Source organism: Elgaria multicarinata, chromosome 19, assembly GCF_023053635.1.
Source record: "Elgaria multicarinata webbii isolate HBS135686 ecotype San Diego chromosome 19, rElgMul1.1.pri, whole genome shotgun sequence".
NCBI classification, from domain to species: Eukaryota; Metazoa; Chordata; class Lepidosauria; order Squamata; family Anguidae; genus Elgaria; species Elgaria multicarinata.
The window spans coordinates 7,372,009-7,388,162 of NC_086189.1; the positions used below are offsets into that span (position 1 = coordinate 7,372,009).

Below are 16,154 nucleotides of genomic sequence, written 5' to 3' on the forward strand. Positions count from 1 at the left end.
CCTGCCCTTCTTTTCATTGGTTGCGACGCTTGGCGACGCCCCGCCCCTCCACACCTCAACAGCATCGCAAGCGTAGTTGTGCTGACGACGAGTCGGGCGAAAGACGGAGGGAGAAGGGAAGAGTGCCACGTGCTTCCTTACGTCACCGCTTTCGTTCTGTCTCGCCCCCTATTTAAAAAAAAAAAAAATAACGAAATTATTTCGCCCCGCCCCTTGGCCTGATGATTCGCCGCCACCCTTCCTCCGGATTAGCTAGGCGAGTCACGTGCGCGGTTTGGTCCTCGCGGCGGCTGAGTCACTCGAGCGCAGCCAATCAGCGGGCGGCGCGCGCAAGGCCGGTTGTGTGCGTGTGGGGGAGGTGGGGGGAAGGGCGAGAGCGGCTCGTCCCGTTAGGCGCGCCGCCATTTACCGGCGAGTCGTGAGGGCGGCTGAGGCGGTTATGCCGGGCGGCGCGCGGCGCTCGCTGGCTTCCCCCGTGGTGAGCGGCGTCCTGTGTCAGTGTGGAGGCGTTGGCGCCGGCGCTACGACGGCGGCTTCTCCGAGCGGGCCGGTCCCGGTGGCGGCGGCGGCATCGACAGCGGTGGCGTCTGAGGGGAGTTTCGGCGGCGGCTCTTCCTCTTCTTCCTCCCTCGTGGAGCACGAGCGGCGCCTGCAGAGCCTCTTCCTCCAGCTCGACGTGAACCGCGACGGAGCCCTCTGCGTCCACGACTTGGCCGTCGGCTTGGAGCGCCTCGGGCTGCACCGCTCCGAGAGGGACTTGTGGGTGAGTCCGCAGCCCGCCCCGGCACCTCTTCCCCCCCCCCCTCGGGACGGGGCCGCCCCGCCCCGCCTCTTTCCCTCGGCCCCGCTGGGTGGAACCCAGCCGAATGAAGCCCTCTTTAGAGTATGGGTCTGCTCAAGTCCCCATTCAGTTCAATGGGCCTTCGCTATGTAGGGTCCAGGACACACAACCATTCTGTGTTAGGCCTCCTTAGAGTAGACCCACAGTCTAAATAGGATTGACATCGCATATGTGTGGTAGGCCCATTGAAATGAATGGGATATCCTTTACTCATGGCTAGTAAAAGTCCATTCATTTCAATGGGTCCACTCCAGTACTAACATTGGATACTACTCTGTGTATGTGTGGCGGGCCCTACTTAGAGTAAACCCATTGAAATGAATGGGATATCCTTTACTCATGGCTAGTAAAAGTCCATTCATTTCAATGGGTCCACTCTAGTACCAACATTGGATACTACTCTGTGTATGTGTGGCGGGCCCTACTTAGAGTAAACCCATTGAAATGAATGGGGAATCCTTTACTCATGGCTAGTTAATGTCCATTCATTTCAATGGGTCCACTCCAGTACTAACATTGGATACTACTCTGTGTATGTGTGGCGGGCCCTACTTAGAGTAAACCCATTGAAATGAATGGGATATCCTTTACTCATGGCTAGTAAAAGTCCATTCATTTCAATGGGTCCACTCCAGTACTAACATTGGATACTACTCTTAGTATGTGTGGCGGGCCCTACTTAGAGTAAACCCATTGAAATGAATGGGGAATCCTTTACTCATGGCTAGTTAATGTCCATTCATTTCAATGGGTCCACTCTAGTACCAACATTGGATACTACTCTTAGTATGTGTGGCGGGCCCTACTTAGAGTAAACCCATTGAAATGAATGGGATATCCTTTACTCATGGCTAGTAAAAGTCCATTCATTTCAATGGGTCCACTCTAGTACCAACGTTGGATACTACTCTGTGTATGTGTGGCGGGCCCTACTTAGAGTAAACCCATTGAAATGAATGGGGAATCGTTTAGTCATAGTTATCTAAAATAACATTCATATCAATGGGTTCACTCTAAGTAGGACCCATATTGGAAGCTACTCTGTGTGTGTGGTAGACCCTACTTAGAATAGATCCATTAAAATGAGTTGGACATTGGTTTGAAAGACCGTATCCTCCCTTATGAGCCTGCCCGTGCTTTGAGATCTTCTGGAGAAGCCCTTCTTTCAGTCCCACCATCTTCACAGGCACACCTGGTAGGAACATGGGAGAGGGCCTTCTCGGTGGCTGCTCCAGTGCTTTGGAACTCTCTTCCCGGGGAAGCTAGGCTGGCTCCCTCCTTGATGGGCTTTCGGAAGCAGGCTAAAACTTGTTTGTTCCAGCAGGCCTTTGGAGAATAATCTGGCCCTCCATCTATGTTAATGTCTTATAATTTTGTTGTGTATTTTAAACGTTTATGTTTTTGTCCCCCACCCCCTTGTATGTTTTAAACTTTGTAAGGCCGCCTTGAGGCCCAGCATTGGGCAAAAGGCGGGATACAAATAAATATAATAATAGTCATGGCTAGCTAAAATCCCATTCGTTTCAGTGTGTTTCCTCTAAATAGGACTAACGTTGGATACTATTCTGTATCCCGTTGAAATCAAGGGGGCTTCAGTTTAGTCATGGCTAACTTAAGGCCCATTCATTTCAATGCATCTATAACTAAGACTTAATAATAAATTTATTTCTTACCCGCCTCTCCCTTTGGATTTAGTTGGATTCTGCCCTTTAAATCCGATTATGTATTCCTCACCTCATAAAACACATGCACATGTCTGTGTATGTGTTGATATTTGTTGGCTTATTTACAGTGTTTTACTCCAGTCTTCAGCCCCGAAAAGACTCCCTCTCTCATAATTCTAGAACACAATGGGGGTCATCCTATGAAGCTGATTGGTGGGAGATTTGGTGCAGAGAAAAGCACAGAATCAAACTATGGAATTCACTATCACAAGATGCAGTGATGGCCGCCAATTTGGATGACTTTAAAACAGATTCCTGGAGGAGAAGCCTATCAATGGCTACTAGCCTTGATGGTTATGTTCTACCTCCAGTATCCAAGGCAGTAAGCGACCACGGAATTGTACCAACAGGGGTTTGGATAAGTTCCTGGAGGCAAAGGCTATCAATGGCTACTAGCCCCGATGCTAGCTACTTGTGCTAGCTCCAGTGCTCGAGGCAATGGGCCTGGGTGCACCAGTTGCTAGGGAACATAGGTGGGAGGGTGCTATTGCACCATGTCCTGCCTTGTTGGTCCCTGGCCCACGGCTGGTTGGCCACTGTGTGAACAGAGTGCTGGACTAGATGGACTCTTGGTCTGATCCAGCAGTGCTCTTCTTATGTTCTTAAAGCAATAACTAACCACAAAGGAATGCTAATAGTCTGGGATATTCAGGCACTGTGTCTCCATGGGAGCTAATTGTTAGGCAATTGCTCTTGATACCTGGATCTTCTGAATAGGGCAAAAGCATGATCTAATCTAGCAACTGTGAAAGGGAGCAAAGGACACCATTTTCAAGTGAGATGGAGGACCTGAGATATTGGGGTAGCAACACTATGGAATTCACTATCACAAGATGCAATGATGGCCACCAATTTGGATGGCTTTAAAACAAATTCCTGGAGGAGAAGCCTGTCAATGGTTACTAGTACTCATGGTTGTATGCTACCTTCAGTATCAGAGACAGTATACCTATGTACACCAGTTGCTGGGAGTCAAGGGTGAGAGAGTTCTGTTGCTCTCATGTGCTACTTGTGTCTTTCCCACAGGCAGCTAGTGAACAGAATGCTGGGCTAAATGAACCCTTGGTTTGATCTAGCATGGCTCTTATGTTCTAACAAAGATTAATTATGAGAGTCTTTGCCTTCTAGGCTTATAGTCTAAAAGACACCCCCCCCACACACACACACAGATGAGATTGGGAGGCAGAAGAGGAAAAAAGCAGAACACACTTCATTTCAAAGTTCTAATAGGTGTAATTTCTGGCAGGGAAGGATGAAGCAAGCTCCCTGAAGCTGTTCTTTCTCTGGCAGATGCAGGGGGCCAGGTTGGTCTCCCCCTTGGCTAGATGTTCTTCCTGGGAGGAGGGGGTGCAGCCTCCCAGTGCCCCTTGGTTCTCTGGCCGATGGATGAGACTAGAATCTGCAGTCCCAGAGAACAGTTTCATGTTCAAGCTTTAAACGAAATCATATTTGAACAAAAACCATGTTGCCATAATTATTTTATCATATCAAGAGAGCAATCCTATGACCCATAGACAGTGTCTGGGGCAGGGGGGGCATAGTATCGTTTGGATTCCTGGACCCTAGGTTGGAGTTGTCCCCAGCCCTCCCCAACCTCCTTCCCTCCCCCTCCACAGACCCCTATCTAGATGCCTGTCTAGCAAAAATGCAGAGTGATTCAAGCTCTGCAAGGGTTCCAGGGGCTGACGGGCATCAGGGCAGGATTGCACCCTAAATTATTTTACCATGTTACTAATGATTTTGCCATGTTAAGTCATTACACATCAGAAATTGAACTTACCTTTCCTTTTCCTATATATTCCCAACACTGCCTTCATTTCTTGGCCCTCCTATAATCTCTGCCCTGATATTATACATGCATGCCACTTATGTCTTTCAGATAAACTTCAATTGAAAATCATTTTGAACAAAAATCATAGGTCGTTCTAATTACATTAGCATATTAAATACATCAGAAAACACGTTCATGTTTGCTTTTTCCATAACCTGCCAACTTGTTTTTATTTCTTAGTCCCTGATCCTACTGTAATCCCTGTCTTTATTTCTCCCATGAAATATATTCTCCCATGAATATATTTATTACATTTCTATATTGTCCAATAGCCGAAGCTGTCTGAGTGGTTCACAACAATTGAAACCATAAAATAGAATGCAATAAAACATAATATAAAAGTTTAAAACTACAGTATAAAATCATAAAATAAAACCTATAGCTGTGTAAAGATTTAAAGTATAATAACTGATTTAAAAACAACAGAAACTGAAAGACTAAAACTAGAAGGTCATCTGCCGCTGCGAAGAGAATAAAGTAGACACCAGGCTAACCTCTCTGGGGGCTCATTCCACAACAGAAGTGCTACAGCAGAAAAGGCCCTCTTCTTAACTAGCAAACCCACCTTACTTCCTTTGGCAGAGGCTCACAGAGAAGGATCGCTGAAGACGATCTTGGGGTATATTTGGCAGATATAAATGGGAGGAAACGATCCTTCAGGTAACCTGGCACCAAGCAATTTAGGGCATTGAATGTTAATACCAACACTTTGCATCGGGCCCAGGAATGAATTGGCAGCCATTGTCGGTGGAAAAGTACTAGAATAATATAATCAAATTGGCCGGACCCCATTAACAATTTCGCTGCCCACTGCTTGGTCAGCTGAACTTCCTGGGCCATTTTCAAAGGCATTCCCATGTATCACGCATTGCAGTAATCCGGACGAGAGGTTACCAGAGCATGGATAATGGTAGCAAGGCCATTTCTGTCCAGATAAAGGCAGAGTTAGTATATCATCCGAGCCTGATAAAAGATGCTCCTTGCTATTGGGTCTACCTGTGCCTCTAGTGATGATACTGAATCCAAGAGCATCCTCTAACTATGAACCTTATCCTTAGGGGGAGTGCGACCCCCTCCAGAACAGGTTGAACATCAGTCAGCCAGGCAGATATACTGCCCACTAACAGTACCTCTGTCTTGTCTGGATTGAGTCTCAGTTTATTGACCCTCATCCAGTCCATTAACGCACCCAGACACTGAGAGTAATCACTGCCACACGTACATGTATGCATGATTAAAATAGAACATAATTTTTCTTTAAATTGGTATTTGAATTATGTCACCCTAATTATCTTATTATATTTAAGCTATTATGAATCAGAAATCAGATTGCTGTTTTTAAAATGCCCATATCCTTGTTCCTGTTTCCTGCTCCTATTCTTGTCCCTCTCCTATCTTGTTCGTATTTGTGTGTATATGATGAACACACATGCAAATATATGTGTGAATAAAGTATAACTTTCAAATAATACTGAACAAGAATCAAATCCCCCTAGTGATCATATTTAAATCAATATACATCAGGAAATCAAATGTTTAAAATTACGTTAGGTTTAAAGATCACAATTATTTTTGGTTTTGTATAATTGCAAGCTATGTACATGATGCTTTACAAAGAGCAGATTCTTACCCCAAATTACAATGTAAATAGACAAATTGACACAGGGTAATAATGAGGGTGGGGGAGATTAAAGAGATGCAAAATATTTGTAAATTAGATAATTACGTACTTTGTTTAAGCGCAGTATATCAACTAAATCCAATTATTTTTGTTTCAATTTGGAACTTTATATCACACTTTTCTTCTCCTAGTGGAGCTCAAAGTGCTTAGTAGCAAAGAGATTCAATCCAATATAATAAATACTATAATAGTAGATGATCAGCCTCTTCAAGTCGCTGGGTCTTTTCTAGAGGACATATAGGGCTGGTTCACATGTTAATTATACATGATTTGCTATGCAGGAGTGAGCGAGCGTACTGCCTCCTGTGTGTTATTCCCTTCCGATTTTCATCACAACCTATGAATGGCCAGGTTGCCCTCTGTGTTTGCACATCATGTTGCACAGCCTAGGAACCAGGGGATTGTAGGTTGTGATTAAAAGCGGAAGTGGGGAGCGTACCAGAGACAGGGCTCCTGGTCATGTACAGCAAATCATGGGTTAATTAATTTGATAGTATGTGAAAACCAGGTCAATATGAGAGATCCATACTGACTTTTCTAGGTACTGACTTTTCTAGGTAGATATTCCAAAGTGCCACAACCAAGAAGGTGCTATTCCTTGCTGAGCCTCAGTTAGCAGAAGACTCAAAGCAGGACTTCAGACATGGAAAAAGAGGGTTGTGTTTTTGCCCTTTGGCAGTGCCGTTTTTACATCTATGGCCTGGTTCAGACAACACACTAAACCATGCTGCTTAACCACAAAATGGTTAATGGAATGCATTAAGGTTAATGCGTTCCCTTAACTATTCTGTTGTTAAGCAGCATGGTTTAGCATGTTGTCTGAACCAGGCCTATGTGTTCGTTGTGGCAGATGCATCTTGTCTTTAGTGAACAGTGCATGAGGTGGAATTGTGGAGTGTGTCCAGACTGCCTATAATAAGACTATTATGTATAATCATGGTGTCACATTACAGTTGGATTGTAGATGCAAGGTTGACTCCCAGAAAATTATGGCATAACATTTCCTGATGGAAAATTCAGGAAAAGCAGGTAACATACGTATTCTTATGCTGCTGCTTCTTTCCATGTCTTGTTTCCATGATTGCCTTTTTCTGAGGGCTCAGCTCCATATCCTTTGTGGCATATTCAATTGCTGTATTAGTTCATCATAAATCTATGGGTTGGGGTGGTGGTGAATGGATCTTGTCTTCAGTGCATACGTAGAAAATCAAGTGCCCGAATGTTAAGATGCCATCAAGCACACCATTTGCCACTTTATATACTGATCATTTTTAACTGTAGATACCATACTGCAGGGCTAGGTTGCTTTTTGGTGTATCTTTAATGAAAAAACAAGTCTCTCTCCTGGCTGTTATAGAGTAAACGAATACAGCACACAGCAGATGAGTACAACAGATGAAGATACACCTTCAGCAATGTGTAACAGTGGTGGTGGGAGGCCTTGGCAATGATCTATGGTATGATAATTAAATCATTATAAGTGTTGTGCCAATTTTTATCTGCAGTGTTGAAGGCTATGGCTTTTCAACTTAACAACCTATGGCTTATGGCTTAACGACTGAATGATACAATCCAGTTATAAGGTAACATCATACATACTAGCTGCTTTTGTGGGTGGTTTGCATAATATGCCTTCCAACACATCACACAAGAAAATAGGGGCGCCCTTATGTGCTTGCAACATCCTCCTACATACCAAGGATCACCGCCTGAGATCCAGCCCCCTCACGTGCTAGCAAACACTGATAGACATTGTTGAAAGTTATTTCTGGCTGGCGGTATTCGGCATTAATTTACTTTGCAGTAGCCTGTCCTGAACTAACTTCTGAAACAGGCATGTTAGTAAAAAGACCATAATGGGTTTTGTTTATGAAGCTTAAGATCTAAATGTATTTACTAAAATAGTGGCAACTCAAACATACTAAGCAATGCTTACTCCCTGAGTAGCTGAGTTTTGGGGTTTTATTTATTTATTTATTTAAGGATTTTTATGCCGCCATTCAGCCAAAAAAGGCTCTCATGGCGGCTTACAAAAGTATTTCTTGACAGTCCCTGCCCACAGGCTTACAATCTAAAAGACATGACACAAAAGGAAAGGGGATTGGGAGGGAGGAGGAGGAGAGGGAAAAGGAAAGCAAATTCAGGCACTACAATCTTAGTTGGAAAGTTCAGCAGTTACAGGTGACAGCAGGAGGGAGGGGGCTCTCAGCTGGAGCTGGACCCAGGCACGGTGGAGAGGAGAGGTGCCTGGCGGCTGCTTCCTCCCTCACTGGTGGCCTCTCCAGAGACAGTTGGTAGCAGGAGGGAGGGAGCTCTCAGCTGGAGCTGGACCCAGGCACGGTGGAGAGGTGCCTGGCTGCTGCTTCCTCCCTCACTGGTGGCCTCTCCAGAGACAGTTGGTAGCAGGAGGGAGGGGGCTCTCAGCTGGAGCTGGACTCAGGCACGGTGGAGAGGGGCCTGGCTGCTGCTTCCTCCCTCACTGGTGGCCTCTCCAGTTGGGAGTGGGGGTGATAGAGAAGCAGTGCACAGGCATTTTGGTTCAGTATGCAAGCATTTGCTAATTGTGCTCTTCTAAAAATCTTAGTATCTAGAGAACTGGAAGTGGGTGGAGTATGTATGTGATCACATGTATGTAAAGGTATCTCTAACATCTTTTTTTAAAAAAACAAAAACCCTGGGACAGCTATTTACCAGAACATGTGGAAAACTGGAGTATGTGGTTCCATAAATAAAAGTGCATGTGATAACATCTGCACCCCACCCTTTCCCCAAGGACCTCAGATTGCCATATGTATGTTTGATACTTACACTGTTTCTCCCTCAGATGTCAAACACACAATGTGCAAGACAGGACTCAGCCATCCATTTTTCAGTTACTTTGCATATCCGCTGCCAGCAACATTGTAACCCACCCGTATGACTAGGTACACAGCCTTGCTTTCGGTTTTGGTTCTTCCCTCACCTTAGTTCCCCATAATTAATGCATGATTAAATCACAGAGTTTTTTTGATACACCAATTATGCCCCCATGTGCACACTCAGTTCCTGAGGTTATTTGTGTTCTGGTCAGTCTTGACTGCTGCAAAATTCTTCTTCTGGTCTGTCCATTGTAATGCCTCCATTATCTTACGTTACTTCAGAATTCTACTGTCTCTGAAATAATTACTCTGTCATTGCCCATACTTGCATTCCATCCCATTGTGCTTCCGATATAAATGCATCTTTAAAGTTCTGCATTGTTTTGCCCTCTCCTGTGAACCTCACTCCCTCAACTCAGCAACCTTCTGCCATCCAAAAATCTCCCACTTTCTGTGCTTCCAATTTTACCTGGAACTCCTCTTTTGAATTCATGTAGTGTCACTTCTTTTTTCTTCAAATTCATCCTCAAAATCCGCCTTCTCTGTTAGACCCTTGGCACAGCTCCTTAGGTCTTACCTCTCACTGGCATATAGCCCAAATACACATTTTTGCAATGGAGCATAATTCGCCCTTGCCCTTCCCTTATCTTTCCCACTCCCAAAATATAGAAATAAACTAATTGAGGTGTGGACCTTTATATTTGCATATGCTGGTTACTCTGTAAAGTGCACGTACATCAGTGGTGCTATGTAAACTCTAATTATTATTGTACGGGCTCTCTGCTTTCTCGTTATTCAACTCATAGGGTTGTACCTAACGTTAGCTCTACTTCGAGTTAACCCATTGAAATGTATGGCACTTAAGTTAGATTAATACTAGATACAACCCATAATCAGCCACATGTATTTGAGCTAATGCTATTGATTCCTTGTAAAACAAGCTAATTCCTTCTTTTGGGTGTGCGTAGAGCCTTCTCACCCAAATAATACTTTAGCCTACTCATTCTCCCACCAGGTACCTTTTTTAATGGTGTGCTGCTTTTAATGATGCACTGGTTTGAATTAGTTTTATGTATTTTATGTTGTTTTAATTGTGTTGTACCCTGCCTCGATCCAGAGGGAGAGGCAGGTAACAAATAAATGTATTATTATTATTATTACCTGGATTTAGTAAGAATGGCTTCCAGGTCAGGATTTTCCACAAGTAGATATGCAGGCATCATACAGCCTTAGAACTACTCCTGTGTCTATGGCACACACAGCTTTCCTAGAACTACTATTTCATCATTTGATATCTGTGCACCACTCTCCATGGTAATATACAACATCAAAGAGAGATGTTGGCTAGCTCCTTGGGAAGCTCACCATGGAAAACGTGTTGTCCTCCATTGCTGTCAGAATATCCAAGAGGGCAGACGAGTCCTTTGCTCTGCAGAGTTCATAAGAACATATATTCCAATCTCTCCTGAGATTTGCGGAATGATAAGTGTTTCTGCAGCATTACATGGAGCATTTCTTCTATTCTGGGAGAACACCATCTTCTGTACGCTGCAACTTTACAGATGGGTAGATGAAAGGAAACTGCACTTGAGAGTCTATGGGGGGAAGGAATACTGTGCAGTTCTGTTGATGTTGCTGCTAGACATACCTGTGAGTGAAGTGAGGTGGTGAGAAAATATTTGTATGTTGTGGCCAGCCGCATTTCATTAAGTGAAGGAGCTTGTATGCAGGCATGTAACACAACCGCTTTTCTAAAGCTAAGCCGATCTGGATTTGGTCAGTGCCTAGATGGGCGATCACCTGGGAAACGCATGTACATTGTCTTGAGCCCTATGGAAGAAAAATGGGATATAAACAAAATATATCATTGCATAACAGGTTTTTGGAAAAGGGGCATTTTTTCAGCACATGAAAGCTAATGTGACAGTGCTTAAGAGAGTTTGTTTAGAAATGGAGAGAGACATTTTCAAATCACCATTGATTCTCAAAGATTGCTGGTGACTTTGGGCCAATCACAGTCTCAGCCTCACCTACTTCGTATGGTTGTTGTGAGAATAAAGGGGGGATGACGACAGAGCTGCCTTGAGCTCCTTAAAGGGAAGGTTGGAAATGAATGTAATAAGAATGGCAGCAGAACGGAGATGTCTGTTGGAGGAACCCTCCTCTGCATCCCACCAACGCAAGACATGGGATGTGGGAGAGGGCTTTCTCTGTTGTGGCACCTCGGCTGTGGTTTAATCATTTTAATTGGTTTTACTGTTTTTAAAGTCTATACTGGTTTTAACTTATTAATTGTTTAATTTGTTCTTAGCTGTGTATATTTACTGTTTTATATTGTTTGTATGATTTTTACCTGTACGCCGCCCTGAGATCCTTGTGATATAGGGCTGGATACAAATGTTTTAATAAATCAGTCAGTTGGGGAGGTTGGAAGGCTTTTGTGAGATGGGGTGCAGAAAGGGCCACTTTATCCCTGGTGGGTGTGAAGTCTTTGAGTGGATGGTTCTTTCTAAAGTCCAAGGGAATGAAATGACTGTGAGGCTTTGGCTGCTAGGGAAATATTCCCTAGAAAGAAGGTTGTTACACTGTGGGTTAAGCAAGAAGATAGGTTTCTGAGACTTATGGACTGAATGGGTTCGGCCAGTGCCATTTTTCTTAGTTCACAAAGCTGTAGTTATATTTAGATGTAAATAGTACATTTTAGGTGTTACTTGTGCCTAAACTGCTCATTATCGCAGTAAGAGGCCAACATCATTATTCCACTCAGTTTGTTTGCAGTAGGCTCACAGGACCAGTGTAGCACCTGATAGTCACAAGAAAGCTTTGCCTCTCTGCTGGCTTCCAGCTCAAGGTGAGAGAGTCATTTTCACTTGCTGGTGTCAGCTTCTGGCGTGCTACCATAGATGCTGTTTTTGTAATATTTGTGGTGGCACACCGGAAGCTAAATCTCCTTGTTACATTGGATGTGCACAGCCAATGCATTGGCTACGTTTGCACAAAATGGTAAAACAGGATTCTGGAGAAAGCTCAGGATTTCCCACAACTCTGGTCTATCATTTTGTAGAAACACATTAATTGAAAGCTGGTGCAGCTGGACGTCGACATGGGGAAAAGCTTCCCTGTGGCCACTGTGAGCAGGATTCACACTTTTCACAGGGAACTTGCAATGGTAAAGGACTTGATTGAAATTCTGCCATGGGAAATGCTCAGGCATAGAGCTGCTTTTGAGAACACTTCTGTGGGAAATACACAATATGTGGACAGTTGGAATCTTGTTGGGCTTTCCCCCTTAATGAATTCATAATGTTTCTCTTTCTATTTTTTCATTCATTCTTTTTCCTATTTATTCATTAAATATTTTAATACCATCCTTCAATATTATTCCCAAAATAGTTTGCTAATAATAATAATAATAATAATAATAATAATAATAATAATGTGAATACAAAACCACAATACAGTAAAATCATGAAAGCAACATATTTTCATGTACATTTTTTATTCTGGGTTGACTGTGATTCCTGTCAAATGTAGTACTTTTCATCATTTCCTTTCCCTAAGACCCATGATGGCTGTTCCTGATTCTCTTAATGCTAATTGTAAGGCAAAGTTCTGGACTCTAGTGGGTGCTGTCATTGCACAGGAAATGTAAATCCTGAAGCCAGGAATACTTGTCCTAAATGTGACCCTTGGCCATTATCCCTGCATAGCTGACTTTAATTTCTGAAATCTATTCTGTTCTGGTGCCAATTGCCTTGATAGTGGCTCTGCTGTCTGATGCACGCTCCTTATTATTGCTTCCCCAAAACAATCTGTGCGCGCGTGTCTGTGTTGGGTTTACATATTCCTTATGAGGCTGCTACTATCAATGAAACACTTCAGCTACAGGAAAGGAAAACAGAAACTGATTTGTTTGCAATATTAGATTAAAATGCAAATTACTTATGGTTTTTTTACCCTTTGGTTGACATCCACCCTTCCTTTTGCAACCCAAACAGAGCAATTTTATTTTATTAATTTTATGTATTACATTTCTATACCACCCAATAGCGAAAGCTCTCTAGGTGGTTTACAGAGATTAATAACCTTGAAAATATAGCAGTTGTACAAAATATAAAAACGGTATGTAATCCCTATGATAGCAGACACATAATTTTAACAAAGATAATTGGGAATTGCATTCTAAAAGTGTGCAATTGTTGTTGTGATGACAACATTTTCTGTAACTTGTAAAGAAAATGCCCTTACTTAGACACACATTAAGTCTGTGAAACTGCCCTGTGTTTAACCTTATTATTCGATCAGGAGACTTTGGCTGGTTCATCATGTGAATGGTATTTAGATTGGCTAGCATGTCACACTATTCATTACAGATCCTTTTTTTTTTTGCTTTCACAATAAGTAAACACTGCCATGAAAACCCGTGCTTCTGCTGTCTGTAACCATGTCTGCTGTGATCCTGTTTCCCGTCACTAAATTTGTACTTGTAAATGTGCCCTGCCACTTCCATCTCAGCACTTCCTCAGTATGTCATTCTTCCATCTACACTTGTTCAAAATCCTCATCTGGACTTTCATCTCTTCTCTCGCAGAGTCTCTCACTTGTCTTCTCGTGTATCAGCTGTCTAGATTCCGGCATATGAGCTCTGCTACTTGACTTCTCACGTGTTCAAAGGAGGGGAACCGGCTAATTCCCACCACAAGCAACAGTGGCTGGTGTGTGCTTGGAGATCCCGTTAAAAACCTTGACAGCCGTGTTCAAAATTTCTTGCCGTCTTCAGTTGATCTCAGAGAAATGGTATTGATCATGGTAGAAGCAGATGGCTGTCAGACAGATGAACTGCTTACTATACTGTATTCAACCTCTGTTTTTTAAATTAGTTATAATTGTTCCTCTTTTAACTTAAAGGTGTCTACATTTCTCACTTTGTTTGAGTGTTGTGTTTTTCTGTGAAAATAGTGGGGTGGCACCTATGAGATGACAGATATGTGAGATCCTATATACAAATGGTGGTGGTTGAAAGTGTGGGTGGATGCGACTTTCATCCATGGAGCAGGTAAGAAATGCCCTGGGGTTTTGATATGAGAGCTGGCTAACTGACATTGCTGGCTTGGATTATGTCAGAACACATTTAGTCAGCGGTCTACAAATTTTGGCTAGATGTGGCAGCAAGGCTTTATTTGTGGTCACTGACACAGCCCCTTTCCCCAAATCCTCTTGTCACATGCTGAGGATTTGGGAGAGGGGCTGAGTTGGCCTTTCATTTCACCCCTGAAATTGTAAGCGGGACTCTTGCTGCTTCTTAGCGTCTCTAAAGCAAGGGATGGCAAACTCCCATCTGTGCTTGGGAACTTTTGGGCCCACCCCCTGCCTTCCCAAAGCCCCTCCCTCTCACAGAAGGGAATCCCCAGCTTATCTCAGAGACGGGAGATAAACTGGGGAGTCTCCCGCACCACTTCATGTATCGTGCAGAAAGGAGCAGCCCAACTTGTCCAGGGCTTGCAGGAGTTGTCTGAGTCCCTTTCTCCATGTAGAGAGATATAGAGAGTTCCATGCCTCTCTGCACAGAGAATCCCCTTTTTTGAAAAAAAAGAGGGTGGGGCAGATGATATTGGAAGGGCTTCGAGGGGAGGCCCCAGTTTGCCAGCTTGGTCTGGAGGTGGTCATTTGGGCCCTGGACTAAGCTGCTCTAAAGCTTGGTGTGAAGCAAGGCTCGTCCCTTCCATGATTTCTCTTTGTGTGTGCTGTACAACATGGAGAGCATGAAGTGAGGCTTCTTCCCCCTCCCCCCATTTTAAGTTCACGTCATTGCTCAGAGAACTAAGGGGAGGGGTCTTCAGAATTCATGCTGGGTACAGCCAGGGGCAGGAAGTTGCCAGAAAATGGTTATGGTCATTGTGTTGTGGCAATTGCATTGTGGTTCTGTGCATTTCATATTTTATTATTTAAAATGTGCTTTACATTATCTGCACACATGTTTATGGGCCTATAATTGTAGTTGTGTGGAATTTGTGACTTGTTCATCATATTGCACCATTATTTTTTAATGTATTGCAATTAAGAGTTTCCAATTAAACATTTATTTTTGTATTCCTTTTCCTCCTGTTTGCAAAGTTATCAATACTTGTAGCATAGCTGGAATGTTCTGGGATAGAATCAGTCTCCATGATATGCTTGTTCTATTCTTGATTTTAAGTAGCAGGAATTACAAGGGGTGGGAGTGGGGGTGGGGGAGAAAACTGCTGATTTCTAAGAGTTGCCCGGAGCAGCCCAACAGCCTTGCGGCCATAGCTTAGCTTTGCACTCACCAAATATCACAGCAGGGGATGTAGAGATGCTGCAGTTCGGCTGGGCAGAGCTGGCTGGCTTCTCTCCATTTTGCCCGTTGGTTCCAACTTTCCAGGACAGTCCTCTGTGCTGCTCAAGGGGATGGGTGATACCTCCTTGGATATCTACCATGCAATTACACTGGTTACTTTGTCTTTGCATCAGCTGAAAGATGATCTCGCTGTAGAACTACTAAGCCCCTAAAGTGAGACATGGCCCTGATCCTTCAAGGAGCATGATCATAATTCGCGTAGGGAGGAAATTGGGTGACACTTTATTTTGTATGCCTCCGGTCATCCACCCTCGCTGCTTGGTATTGGTATCACCAATTAGAAAAATTGCTTGCCTTCAGGGCAGTGGTTTACCCTATCTAAAATAATAGAACAAATAGCACGGTGGGGTTTCATAAACAGTCAGTTATAGTGCTAGAACTCCATTGATATGTGATCCTTGTGCATCACATGTATGGCGGAACATATTAAAGCCGTCTTATGTAGAGTCTGTTCCATGGCACACAGTACCCTTGCTGGCAGCAGCTCTTTGGCATCTCCGGTAGAGATCTTCCACATCACTTGCTACCTAATGTCCGTGTAACGGGAGATGACAAGGTCGAACCTTCTACCTAGCACATATACCAGGATTTTTTTTGTGTGAGTACAGTTTCCTATAAACTGTATATCTTGTCTTTTTTTTTTTTTTGGCTCAGACGGGCCATCATGGTGGTTCATGAGGTAAAGCTATAAAACAATATAACAATAAAAACAAAGTTTAACATGGCAGGCAGCCACAGAAAAACCAACAGTATAAAGTCCTTGAGAGGGGGAGAGAGCAACCATGTGCTTAAGTGGTCACACACACACTTCTGAATGAATGGGTGAGTGAAGAGTATTAA

General features: G+C 43.5%; 1 protein-coding gene across 2 annotated transcripts in view; it reads left to right on the top strand.

Annotated features, from left to right (window-relative positions):
• The first annotated feature begins 421 nt into the window (after positions 1–421).
• The window catches only part of SLC25A25 (solute carrier family 25 member 25), a 50,706-nt gene continuing 34,973 nt past the window's right edge, over positions 422–16,154 (top strand). For both annotated transcript variants that reach the window (XM_063144900.1, XM_063144902.1), the window contains exon 1: positions 422–763. In XM_063144900.1, coding sequence (XP_063000970.1) covers positions 440–763 — 324 coding nt within the window. In that variant the 5' untranslated portion in view covers positions 422–439. The remainder of the gene's footprint in view (positions 764–16,154) is intronic.